Source organism: Seriola dumerili, unplaced genomic scaffold, assembly GCF_002260705.1.
Source record: "Seriola dumerili isolate Sdu_G_001 unplaced genomic scaffold, Sdu_1.0 BDQW01000113.1, whole genome shotgun sequence".
NCBI classification, from domain to species: domain Eukaryota; kingdom Metazoa; phylum Chordata; class Actinopteri; order Carangiformes; family Carangidae; genus Seriola; species Seriola dumerili.
The window spans coordinates 2055356-2066364 of NW_019174368.1; the positions used below are offsets into that span (position 1 = coordinate 2055356).

The window sequence follows — 11009 nt, forward strand, 5'->3', positions numbered from 1 at the left end:
TGAAATGAACAGCCTAGCCAGATGCTTTAGTCTACTGTGGGAAGCAGAACGCCAGAGTCTGAAAAGATAAAGGAGGGAATGGTGATTTGACACAGTCTAATTTCCTGGTTCACTGCGTGGTCGAGTTAGGTCACAGTGTTGATAGCTATAACAGGTCTTAGTCAAACAGTAGTGTGCTTTTATTAGACATTTTGGAGGATCAAATGGGTGGAGTTTGATGCATAAAAACTTGGAAACCTTCATTCATTTGGCACAAAAACAACATCTGGTGCTATGCAGCAGTTTGCTCCACGCGCTGTGTACTGAAACACAAACTAACAGCCACTGTTTGACCTGGTCTGGGCTGTAGGAGTATGTGAGGCAAAGAGAGCAGATGATTAACTAAAGGTTGTTCAGAAACGAACTGTGGGACTCAAACAAATCTTTTACTTTCTATCTTACCCCCACCCCACTCCTCACTCCAACCAGTGCTCACCCTGTCTCTCTCCTAAAAGCTGTGATTGGTTGTAACATATTTAAACCAACTGTCCACATTTTGTAGCCTCACTGGCATTTAAAAACCTCTTGTGACCGACGGGTGCGGCATTAGTCACTTCTCTCAGCCACCCGTCGCCTCCCTCTCGGCCTCTTCGGTCGTTTTGGGTGGCGGCCTGTTGCACTGGTTGCGCCTATCTGCTCTTATGTGTTGTTTGGGATGCATAGCTATTTTTTTTTTTCCCAGTGTCTCTCTCTCCCTCTCTCCCCCTCTGGCCCTGCTCAGCTGCTCCAGCCATCTGTGCAAAGGCAAACAGAGAACAGAGGGATGGAAGGAGAGCAGGAGCTGTGGGGGAGGAAAGAAATCGAGGAGGAGAAAATGGTCAGGAAAAAGAGAGGACCAGTGGAAAATGAAAGAAGGCCTTTTGACATGTGAGATTTAGTTTAGAGGATGAGTAAAGGATCAGCGAAGAGGGAAAGAAAGACGAGGAAGAGTGTGCGGGAATTGTTTCCAGGAAGCTAGCGGCATAAAGATGATGTCTGTTCTCTTCTAGACATAGGGCAGTGAGTGTGTTCTTACAAGTTTAGGTCAGTGGAAACTGGGATGACTAGTGATGTCTGGATTTTACAGTTCGACCAGCAATCATCAGCCAGTAGTGAGCTCATTTTATGTCTTGTTTTTCCCTCTCTGTCTCTCTCTTCCCTTCTCCCTCTCTCCCTCTCTCTCCCACCTTCTCCTGTTGTTCCCATGCTCCACAGGCCAAGCCTCTTCCTCTGGGCCGGCCTCTGCGTTGCCTCAGAGTTTGTCTCACCACTAAGCCTCCTGCACAGCCGGCTCCTTGCTCTGTTTGTAAACTTTGACAGGGCAGTTTCCTGCTATACCCCCCCACTTCCCTTTCTACTTCTCTCAAACCTGGGAAAAAAAAGATCCTTTTCCCCTCATCCTTTATTTTGAAAGTCACTGGAGAATCGGAATAAGGGACAGTTGTGATACAGATAATGTATGACAGTGTATTACAGATGGTTGCCCTTTATCAGGCTTCATATGCTTCACGTCCCCATTTCTTGTCCTCAGTTGCTCATGTCTCTGACTGCTCTGTTTATGACCCATGAGTCAAACTGTCTCCCTGTCTTTGGGTTTACTGTTCATGCCTTGACCCACTTAGCAAATACATCCAAGCCTGTTTCTCACCTCTCCTTACTTTCTTTTTTGTAACCATTTAACTCTAATAGTTGGAAGTTGCGTGTGTTAACATTATTACAGGTGGCATATACAATCCAGTTGTGTGTGTGTGTGTGTATGTGTGTGTATAGTTTGCGTGCTAAAGCTTTTTGCACTCCCTTAAGTGTTCTGTCGCGGAAACCTAGTCTTCCACACTAGTGACTCCAATGCCATTTTGTACCAAGGAAAAAAAGAAGCCAACCCGTAGCAGTTCCACTGGCCAAGTGTGTCACTGAGCTTTGTAGTGTCACAGAGGGGACCATTTGCCACTGCACTGCAGTTGGCATTGAAATTAATGAAGGCTATTTGTAGAATATGTTGTTCCTCCAGTAGACATGTTGTCCTCTACTGCCCCTCCTTCTGTGGCCCCTGAGACCTCACACACACTGAACTGATCATAAAATGTGCTGGTCTAATTGTTTATCCTGAGGTTTCTCTCTGAGCATGACTTATGAAGCTGTGATCTATTTTCCTTTTATGGGCGCCTGTTCTATGTCTTTCTCTATGTATTATACTGTCCTATATACGCTTCACCCCCCCCTGGGTTTATTATTGTGTCTGCTAACTCTTGGATGCTTGTTTAATTTTTTTTCCATCCGTGATGCTGAAGCTGAAAGAAGATAGAAGCCCCTGGTTTATCTGATTCCTAAGGCTAACAACATTCCTGGTGCTCTGTCTACTGATATCAGAGGCAGCAAACTGCTTTTCGTGTCTGGTCTTGCTGTTGACTAACTGTGTTCCACTGTATATTATCCTGTGTCTCTCCAGACCAGAGCTTGCTGTCTCCAGAAAGCCTGTAGACCTGTGGCCATCCTGCGAGATTTAAGTCAATCAGCCCTGCCCTGCAGAGACGGATCACTACCATTCTAGGGGAGATGAAGCCGGATGGGGTTGCCACGGCAGCGCTGGAGCCAATGGAAGCATTGGAATCCAATCCAGAAAATGAGGCAACACCAGCCGTGGAACAGGACCCCAACCAGGCAGCCAGTCCGGCGGGAGAGGAGATGCCACAGCAGCCTGTAGGAGAGACGGGCCAGGTGGAACCCGAACCAGAACAGGCCAAGGAAACCCCAGCTGCCAAGACCAGCAGCAAGACTTCAGGAGACTCCAAAGCCAAGACTACCAACAAGGCCACAGCCAAGACAAAACCTACCACAGCTAACCCAACGAAGACCACATCTGGCTCACGGCCCAACACTTCTCAGAGCCGCCTCTCAAATGGCGTGTCTAAGCCTCAGACCAATGGAGTGGCCAAGAAATCCACACCTGCTCCGGACAAAAAGAGCACCCCGACCTCAGCTTCCTCCAAAAAACCAACAGGAGCTGCAGGAGCCCCAGCCTCCAAGAGCAAAGTGGGTGAGAAGAAAGCCACAGGGGCTGCCCCCGCCACCAATGGTGCAAAATCAACGACCGGACCAACAGCAGCCAAGAGGACGCCATCCACAACTGCTAATGGTGTCAAAACCAGCACCACTGCAGCTGCTAAAAAGCCCCCAGGTTGGTGAAAATGTCAGCACAGGACAAAAAGTTGAGATGAGCGCAAAAGTATAATTCAGAATGTAGGCCATTTGTGACAAACACATCCACAGTAAGTGTAGCATAAACTCTAATGAGGTATATTCATTGTAATGTTATGACATGCACATAAGATATATTCAGCACACATATTAGACATGCCCCAGTGACTGCTGCTGATCTAGAAAATGCATTTGCCCTAGATCTGTATGACATACTGTGTGAAAGAAATATATCTGACCTTTATCTGTGGTACAGTATATAGTAAATACTATATACTGTAATACTGTACTAGATGATACTGTTCTTTTTATACACACATTTATTAACTTTTTCTCCTCTCCTCTCCTCTCCTCTCCTCTCCTCCAGCTCCCAAACCTGCCTCTGCAACTCCCACAAAGCCCAGCTCGACTGCCTCACCTAAGCCTGATAAGCCCCCTGTTTCCAAGACAACCAGGTAGGTGTGACATTTGTGTAGAGCTGAGGCCTCGCCTATGCTATCTATGTCTGAAAGAGTTTTTCTGTGCGTCTGTAGATAGCACAGGCAGTGGTCTATAACTGGTCCTCTTCTCAGGCATACTCCAAGAAAATATGTTTCTAACTTGCCTCCTTTTATTAAAATCCTTTTTCGGTGATTTGCCAGCAAATCAGCACATTTACTGCGGTGAATCCAAATAACTTACCAAATAGATAGGAATTGCTGGGAATGAGTTCAGTATTATAAATCTTCTCAGTGCCAAGTGAGAGGCAGTTGGTTCAAAAGGCTTCGCTTGGCTACAGGTTCAAAGAAGACCCTGTTTAAGAAAAAACACCCTGGAGGAATGAGGGACAATGATCCCCCACATAGAGGCTTGGAGGGGCTGGGCATAAGTAGGCCAGCAACCAGCCAATGTCAGAACAAGCCTTAGAGGAATGCCTCACAGGGCTTCACCAGAGCAAGCATTATACAGCATTATTAATAAAACAAGTTTTAGGAAGGAGGAGGGGGTTAGAGAGGGGAGGAGGGGCAATTGGAAGAATTAAATGAGAGCAGGAATATGATCTCAATGCTTTGTTTCTTCAGAGTGGTGTACGGAAACGAAGACAAGCACTCTGAGTGTCTGTTTGTGTGCAATCAGGTCAGCATGTGTTCCTCACCTGAGTCACACTGGGAGCATGGTGTTGGGTCCTGAGGTGACTGGGTGATATACAGAGAGAGGAGGCTGAAGGAGGCCTTTGTCTGAGACAGTGAGGATCGTGATCCGATAGAGCCTTTGGCAACATCACTGTTCTTTCAGTAGAATCTAATCCATTTGCCTCTTCCTGGTTGTTTATTTGTTTTAGGAATCACCTCTTTCTTCCTTAATGTTTTGCCTCCATGGTGTATGGTATGATGTGTTATGTAACCATGTTGGTATGTCTGTATATAGACACATTGTTCAGGCAGAAACATTTGCATCAAACAGATTGGACCATTTCTTGCAAACTGTGGGCAATCCCAGGAAGATGCTTTAAAAGACATTTTGGAAAATAGAAAACAGGGGGAAGCAGCCAGCCTGGCTCTGTGTAGAGGTAAAAAAAACCCACCTAACAGCACCTCTAAAGCTCAGTAAATAACTTGCTGTATCTTGTTTGTTTAATCTGTACAAAAGATGAAATGTTAAAAGAAGAATTTGAACAGGATACAGCGTGTATAGGGATCTTAGTGAGCTTCAGATTTGCTGGTGGATTTTGTTACCTTTGGACAGCTCCAGGCTAGCTGTTTAGCCCTGTTTGCAGTCTCTATGCTAAGCTACATTAGCAGTCTGTTGGTGGTAGCTTCATATTTACACACAAGAGTGGTATCAATATCACCATCTATTCTCAGCAGGAAGGTGAATAAGCGTATTTCCCAAAATGTCAATCTTTTCCTTTAAGTGGATCTAAAGCACATACTATAATAAAAATGAAGGTTTCCACAGTTTCTCTGTTGCAAATCTCATATTTAGAGATGAACTTTCAGTCAAGTACCCTCTCTTGAGCATGGGGAACACCCAGTGCTCCTACAGTTGTATTTGTTGGAAAAGGCTCTGCTATTGTTGTTAACCAGATCTATACAAGAGATTAGGCTGCGAGCACAGAATCCATCCACAGTAAAGCTAGGCTGATGTTTGTTAGCTCATGGCAGATATATCAGTGTCAGTGTCAGTACATATAAGAGGTCATTCATAAACAGTGTCTCCATTACATCATTTGTCCACCCAAGAGCTCTGATAAGTCCAAACCAAATTATGTTGATTTGTTTTAACCAGATTCTTTTAACTCTCAAATATCAAAATTTGTATTGGCCTCAACAATCCAGTATCAGCCGGGCTCCCGTTCACAGGAGGAGAGAGAGGAAGGAGATGTCAATAGATGTTGCAAGTGTGTTTCCTCCACCTGAGAGCAAGGTGTTTTAGATCCCCCCCCCCCTCCACACTCCACGTGCCACTGGTAGCAGTTGGACTGTAGAGATTAGACTAAGATTACAGCTTTATACAATGGTTAATGTGCAAACATCTCATTAAAAAGTATTACACATGGGCATACTGTTAATCACCACTGCAGAACAGAACGCTCATTGTGCGACCTTTATGAACTGTCATGGTGATTTCATTCACAGAGATTGACAACCTTCACAGCTTCCTCACGTTCACCCAGTTTCCTGTGGGACATCAATTCCCATCCCCTCTTTACTCCTACCTAAAATACCTCGCAAAGAAAATCAAACACAAATGAAAAGTATCAGAGTTAAGTTCATGGGTCCACAGTCTTAACTAAAGTCCTTATAGGCAAGCCTCGCCACTCAGCAGCCATCTTGGCAACACCCTCAGGCAGTTATTTCGGGCAAGCTGACCAGACCCCTTTTTAAAGGAATGGGGAGAGAGCCAGAACTTCACTCTCAATGGTCACTGGGACATAAAAACTGCATGAGATGATGTCTTTAAAAGTACACTCAGCTTTTTAATGCACAAATTCAAAATGTGCATATAAACAAGTGGAGGGAGACACACTTATTGTCTGTGTGTCAACATCGATGATGTGCTGTGAACACCACCGGTTTGTTTGCTAAATAGCAGTTTTGAGTCCAAACATTTTCAATGAAAAGACCAATGAGCTAAGTAGGTGACATGGTCGAATTTATCAAAAGACTGAGCTGAAATCTAGCCGAGGCTATTATTGTAATCAGGTTAAGCTCCGAGTTTTAGTGTGTATCTAAGTAATCTTTGTGAGTGTATGAGTCAGTGAAATGTGTTACCGACAGTGGATGTGTAACCCAGAGAAAGATTTTGCTGCAGTAGACCTACATACGAATCCCCATGAGAGAGGTATAACCATTACTGACGATAGGCTCGTCTGACAGCACCGTGTACCCTTGTAGGCATGCTTCGTTAAGTGTGTGCGTGCACGTCAGCGTCTGTATATGCAATGTGCTTTGACAAGGCCATAAATTTCTACTTTAATTAGATTTTGCCCTTTTCCTACCTCACTCAATCCTTAATTCGGGCCTGCTATCAGCAGAGTGGTGGAGAGCTCGACAGACCCATTCATTGCAACACTAGACATCCCCTGCTTCTCTTGTTGTTGTCACATACACACACACACACACACACACCCTCAGTGGGTCTATCAATCTACTCAGCGTTTCTCTATGGCTCAATTGATTTAATTCCATCTGTAGCAGGTTCCACTTCTCAGAAAAATAAAAGTGCAGAGCCAATGCAGGTTCACTAAGTGACATCAATCTAATTTAAGGCCACTCGCAAGTGTTTTGTTCTTCTCTTCAGCCAGATGTTTTAGCAAAATTAGATTAGGTCCTTTAGTTGTTGCGTCTTACAGCTCATTCTTTGTCTGGCTGTTTCTGTGACAGTCTGCTCAGCCAACCGTTTTTGAAAGCAGACTTATGACTCGTCTGAAAGCTCACGTACATAAATAACTCTTCCATTGTACACTTCAAGTTGAAAGAGAAATATCACAGATTGTCACAGCATTTCACTACCTAAGAAACAGGCTCCCTTCACACTGCACTTTGCGTGTCTACAAAAACAGCAACGGGTCAGTGAGTTTGTAGAAGCTGAGTTGATGGTTATAAGTTGTTTATGCACCGCAGTGTGTATATACTGTGTCCACTTTAAATGTGTTTTTTCACGGGTGTGTGTTTGTTTTGCTTGCTATGGCACTCCTGTGTTCTTCATGAAGTGTGTATGTGTGTGTGCGTGTGTATGTGTGTGCACCTGCTGTTTGAAGCTGATTGCCCGCAGCACGCCGCCTGTGACAGGAAACATTTGAGCCTGATAAGTGTGCAAATGGAGAAAGTAGCAATCATTATGGGTTGTTTGAACATCATGTCTATGCATGCTGCAATGTATGCTAACTGATTATGTGTCAGGTTGTTTGCATGAATATGTACCAGTTTTCTTGGGCAGCTGCAAAGATGATTCGTGTCCAGTTTTGCATGGATAATTGGAGACCAGTATGCATGCAGCGTGCAACCTGCCCAACATGACTGTAGAGCAAACTGTGCGTATATAGGTGGTTCAGTGTATGCACACATTATACGTGCTGTTCCTGGACGCCTGCATAGTAGGAGCAGCATGTAATTAGAATGCAGAGCATGTGTTCATTTGCCGATATATTACTCTGTACGATGTGGACATAAAGGGGGAAGGGAAGCATATATAGCTTGCTGGACACGTGATACATGCGCATGTGCTGCCCTGCTGTCTGCGGATGCAGCAGAGTTTAAGTAAAACAAAAATGGTGGCAGTGGAGTATGGAAGCTACATGGCTGAATAAGTCATGTGTCCCTGCTGAGCTCCCATCACTGCTGCCAGAGATACATAGAGAGTGTGGGCTGCGAGTTGCCTGCACGCTGTGTGTGTGTGTGAATGTGTGTGAGGCAGAGGTGGAGAGAAGGCGGCGAGGACCAGAGGGTATCTCTGCGTGAAACGGGGGGAAATATTGCACTTTTGTAGATCAGAGGACAGAGCAAGGGTATTCAGTCCTTTTTGTACAAATTCATAAGAGAAAATGAGACGAGTTCAGTGATCAGGTGGTTTTCTATTTTTCCTGCCATCCACTCAGCCTTTCATGTTCCCACATTAGTCATGCTGTTTTCCTCATTGATGGTCCCTAAGGGATGATAAATTTTTACTGCAGTGGATTGAATGCAACCCTCTTCATGATCTAACAAATTACTGCTGATGTAATGGTCCAGCACTGGTGTGTGTGGTGAGCAGTAGCCAGGGTCCTTGCCCCGGATACTGTTCAGCTGTCCAGCATGAAGCAGACGACATGTTGCGCAGGCTGTAAATCTTCTGTTCTGCCATGGGTGTGGTCGACGACTCTGTGATGCAGTCTTCTGCTGCCATGATTTTTTACGGGTGAAGCCGCCGAGCCAATTACCAAATGGATTTAGTGGGAATGAGTCTGAGGAAGGGAAGGAGAGAAGGACAGAGGGAGGCGTTTATGTCTGAGTGTGAGACAAAGGTTTGAGTGTGTAAAGGGTGTGTTTGTGGGTGTGTTCACTCCTGCTGCAGACATGTGGCAGATGTGATAGATATTGGAGAAAATGCTTTGTGGAAATAGTGTTTTTCTCTCTATCAGAACCACATATTTACTTCTCAGTTTTCAAACCTAACAATGATATTTATTTTCATGATATTGAGTTTCCCTAAGGTCTCAATGCCTACTTCTCTAACTGATTTAGTTCATAGTATGTACTTCCTTTGTGACTAATGTAGATGTAATATGGATAATTATTGGATCATCATTATTATATCCTCAGTATTTTATACAGTCTATGGAGATGGCTCTGCTGATACTAAAGCCTTATTTTCTGTTTTGTTCTGTCACACAGAAACAGTTGAGAGAACGTTACAAATTTAAAAAAGCCTAAGAAGATCCGTGGGCTTTTAACATTTTTATTAAAACTAAACTCTGTTAGATTTATTATTAAGTTTGGTTTTATACATTTTCCTTTTGTAGAGGAGTGGCACAAACAATATATAGAGCATCTCACCTAACATTGGATATGGTAGACACTCAATCGCCACTCCTGCAGCAATTATTTACTTTGAATTTTATCTACATGTAAAACAAAGAGCCTCAGGGTCCACACTTCCTGCTTTGCTGCAGCTTCAGAGCAGTGTGACAGGCAGGCAGATAGCACTGTGACTTAAGGCTACCGCAGTGACTTCCAACTAGTCTCCATACAGATACCTTGGGAAAGGAAGGAACTGCAGTTGTGATTACACTTAGAGAGGAGAGTCCTGATCAGGTTCATTTTATAGTAAAATTCCCACAGTGCCCTCAGTCACATGACTGTGTCCTCCCTGAAGTGGCTGAGGCCACTTTTACCAAGGATAGAGATCCTGCCTCCACATTTCTGCTGCTTAATTAACACAAGATCATCTTTAATTTGCTGCTTGTCTCGAGAAGAGGGAGGTCCTTCTACCATAGCTTGTTGCCTTTGCTGCAGGCAAGATGTCTGCCTGCATGCTTGCTTAGCTCCTGCTTACTCATTTGCCCCCTTCATGGTGCATCTTATTATTTAAATCATAGCCTAACTCTTGTTGTATCTGAACAAAGCAGCACCAGCAGGCAACCTCGTTTTTACACACATTAATCCTTTCTCCGCTGCAATGATTGAGGAAATGTGTAGCTGCAATAAAACCAAGGTGAACTTTTAAGTATTTTGCTGTGTGCATCAATGCGCCTGCAGTGACTAACTGTCAGTCATCAGATTTTTCAGCTCTAGTGCATTTCTGGGCCTTCTGGTTAACATTTGCATTAACCCCAATCTATAGTGTTGTTTCTCTCAGCATGGCCTGTGGTGAAATATGAACAATGACCACGTTCTATTTTCCTTCTGACACAAGCTGCTCATTGAGTTAAATCTGGCACAAAGTGGCTTGATTTAAAGACAGCAATAACACTTTTAGTCTTCTCTGTCATTCAGCTGACAGTGAGCTTGATTACAGAATGAATGGAAGCTTAAAATAATTCAAGCATCAATGCGTTATTGTTTTCAGACATTGTCACCATGTTAAACAACATCTAATCTCAGAACACACAAGATCTCATTTTACTGTGGCCTGGTGTCATAAATACAATAATAGTTTTTCAGCTGTGCAGATTGCCTTCTTTGATAACACACTGATATAAGATAATGTGTAATCGGATGAATATTATCTGCCTCCTCTTTCCCATCTCTCTCTCTCTCTCTCTCTCTCTCTCTTTTTTCTCTCTCTCTCTTTATCTCCCTCGCCTCTTTCTTTCTCAGTGGCCTGGTTATTTTCCAGTGCTCTTAAAAGTACTCCTGCCTTTTTGGATTATCCATATTCCTTTTATCAGACAGATTATTGTGAACACTGTGTCTGAATATCCCTTCAGCATACTTCATCTCCACTGCCAGTCTCTGTATCCTTTAATTCTCCCCATTCTCCTCTGTCTGTAATTCTATTCTTATCTTTTCCTCTCTAATTCAGGCATCACAGAACTTATTCTCATTTCACCTTTTAACTTCTTGTTCACAATTTTAGGCTTAAAATCTTAACATCTCACTCACTGTTTCCCAATTTAAGATCAGGAGATAGAGCTTTGTGGTAGAGCAGCGTTATACAGAGGACATTTTAGATGGAATTTTTTTTTTTGCTCAGACTAGACTAAACTTTCCTCAGCCAGCTCTGCAGTTCAGGCAAGGATTCGATGCAACTTTGTCCCACATTTTATCACTCTGCCAGCTGATAATCATTTTCATCTCTGTGTCTTTTAAACTGTCTCTATAACAAAATTGTAA

At 43.7% G+C, this 11009-nt stretch overlaps 1 protein-coding gene across 2 annotated transcripts in view; it reads left to right on the top strand.

Annotated features, from left to right (window-relative positions):
- The window catches only part of LOC111223707 (cell surface glycoprotein 1-like), a 28404-nt gene that overhangs the window by 11767 nt on the left and 5628 nt on the right, over positions 1-11009 (top strand). For both annotated transcript variants that reach the window (XM_022747946.1, XM_022747947.1), the window contains exons 2-3: positions 2465-3193; positions 3581-3668. In XM_022747946.1, coding sequence (XP_022603667.1) covers positions 2572-3193; positions 3581-3668 — 710 coding nt within the window. In that variant the 5' untranslated portion in view covers positions 2465-2571. The remainder of the gene's footprint in view (positions 1-2464; positions 3194-3580; positions 3669-11009) is intronic.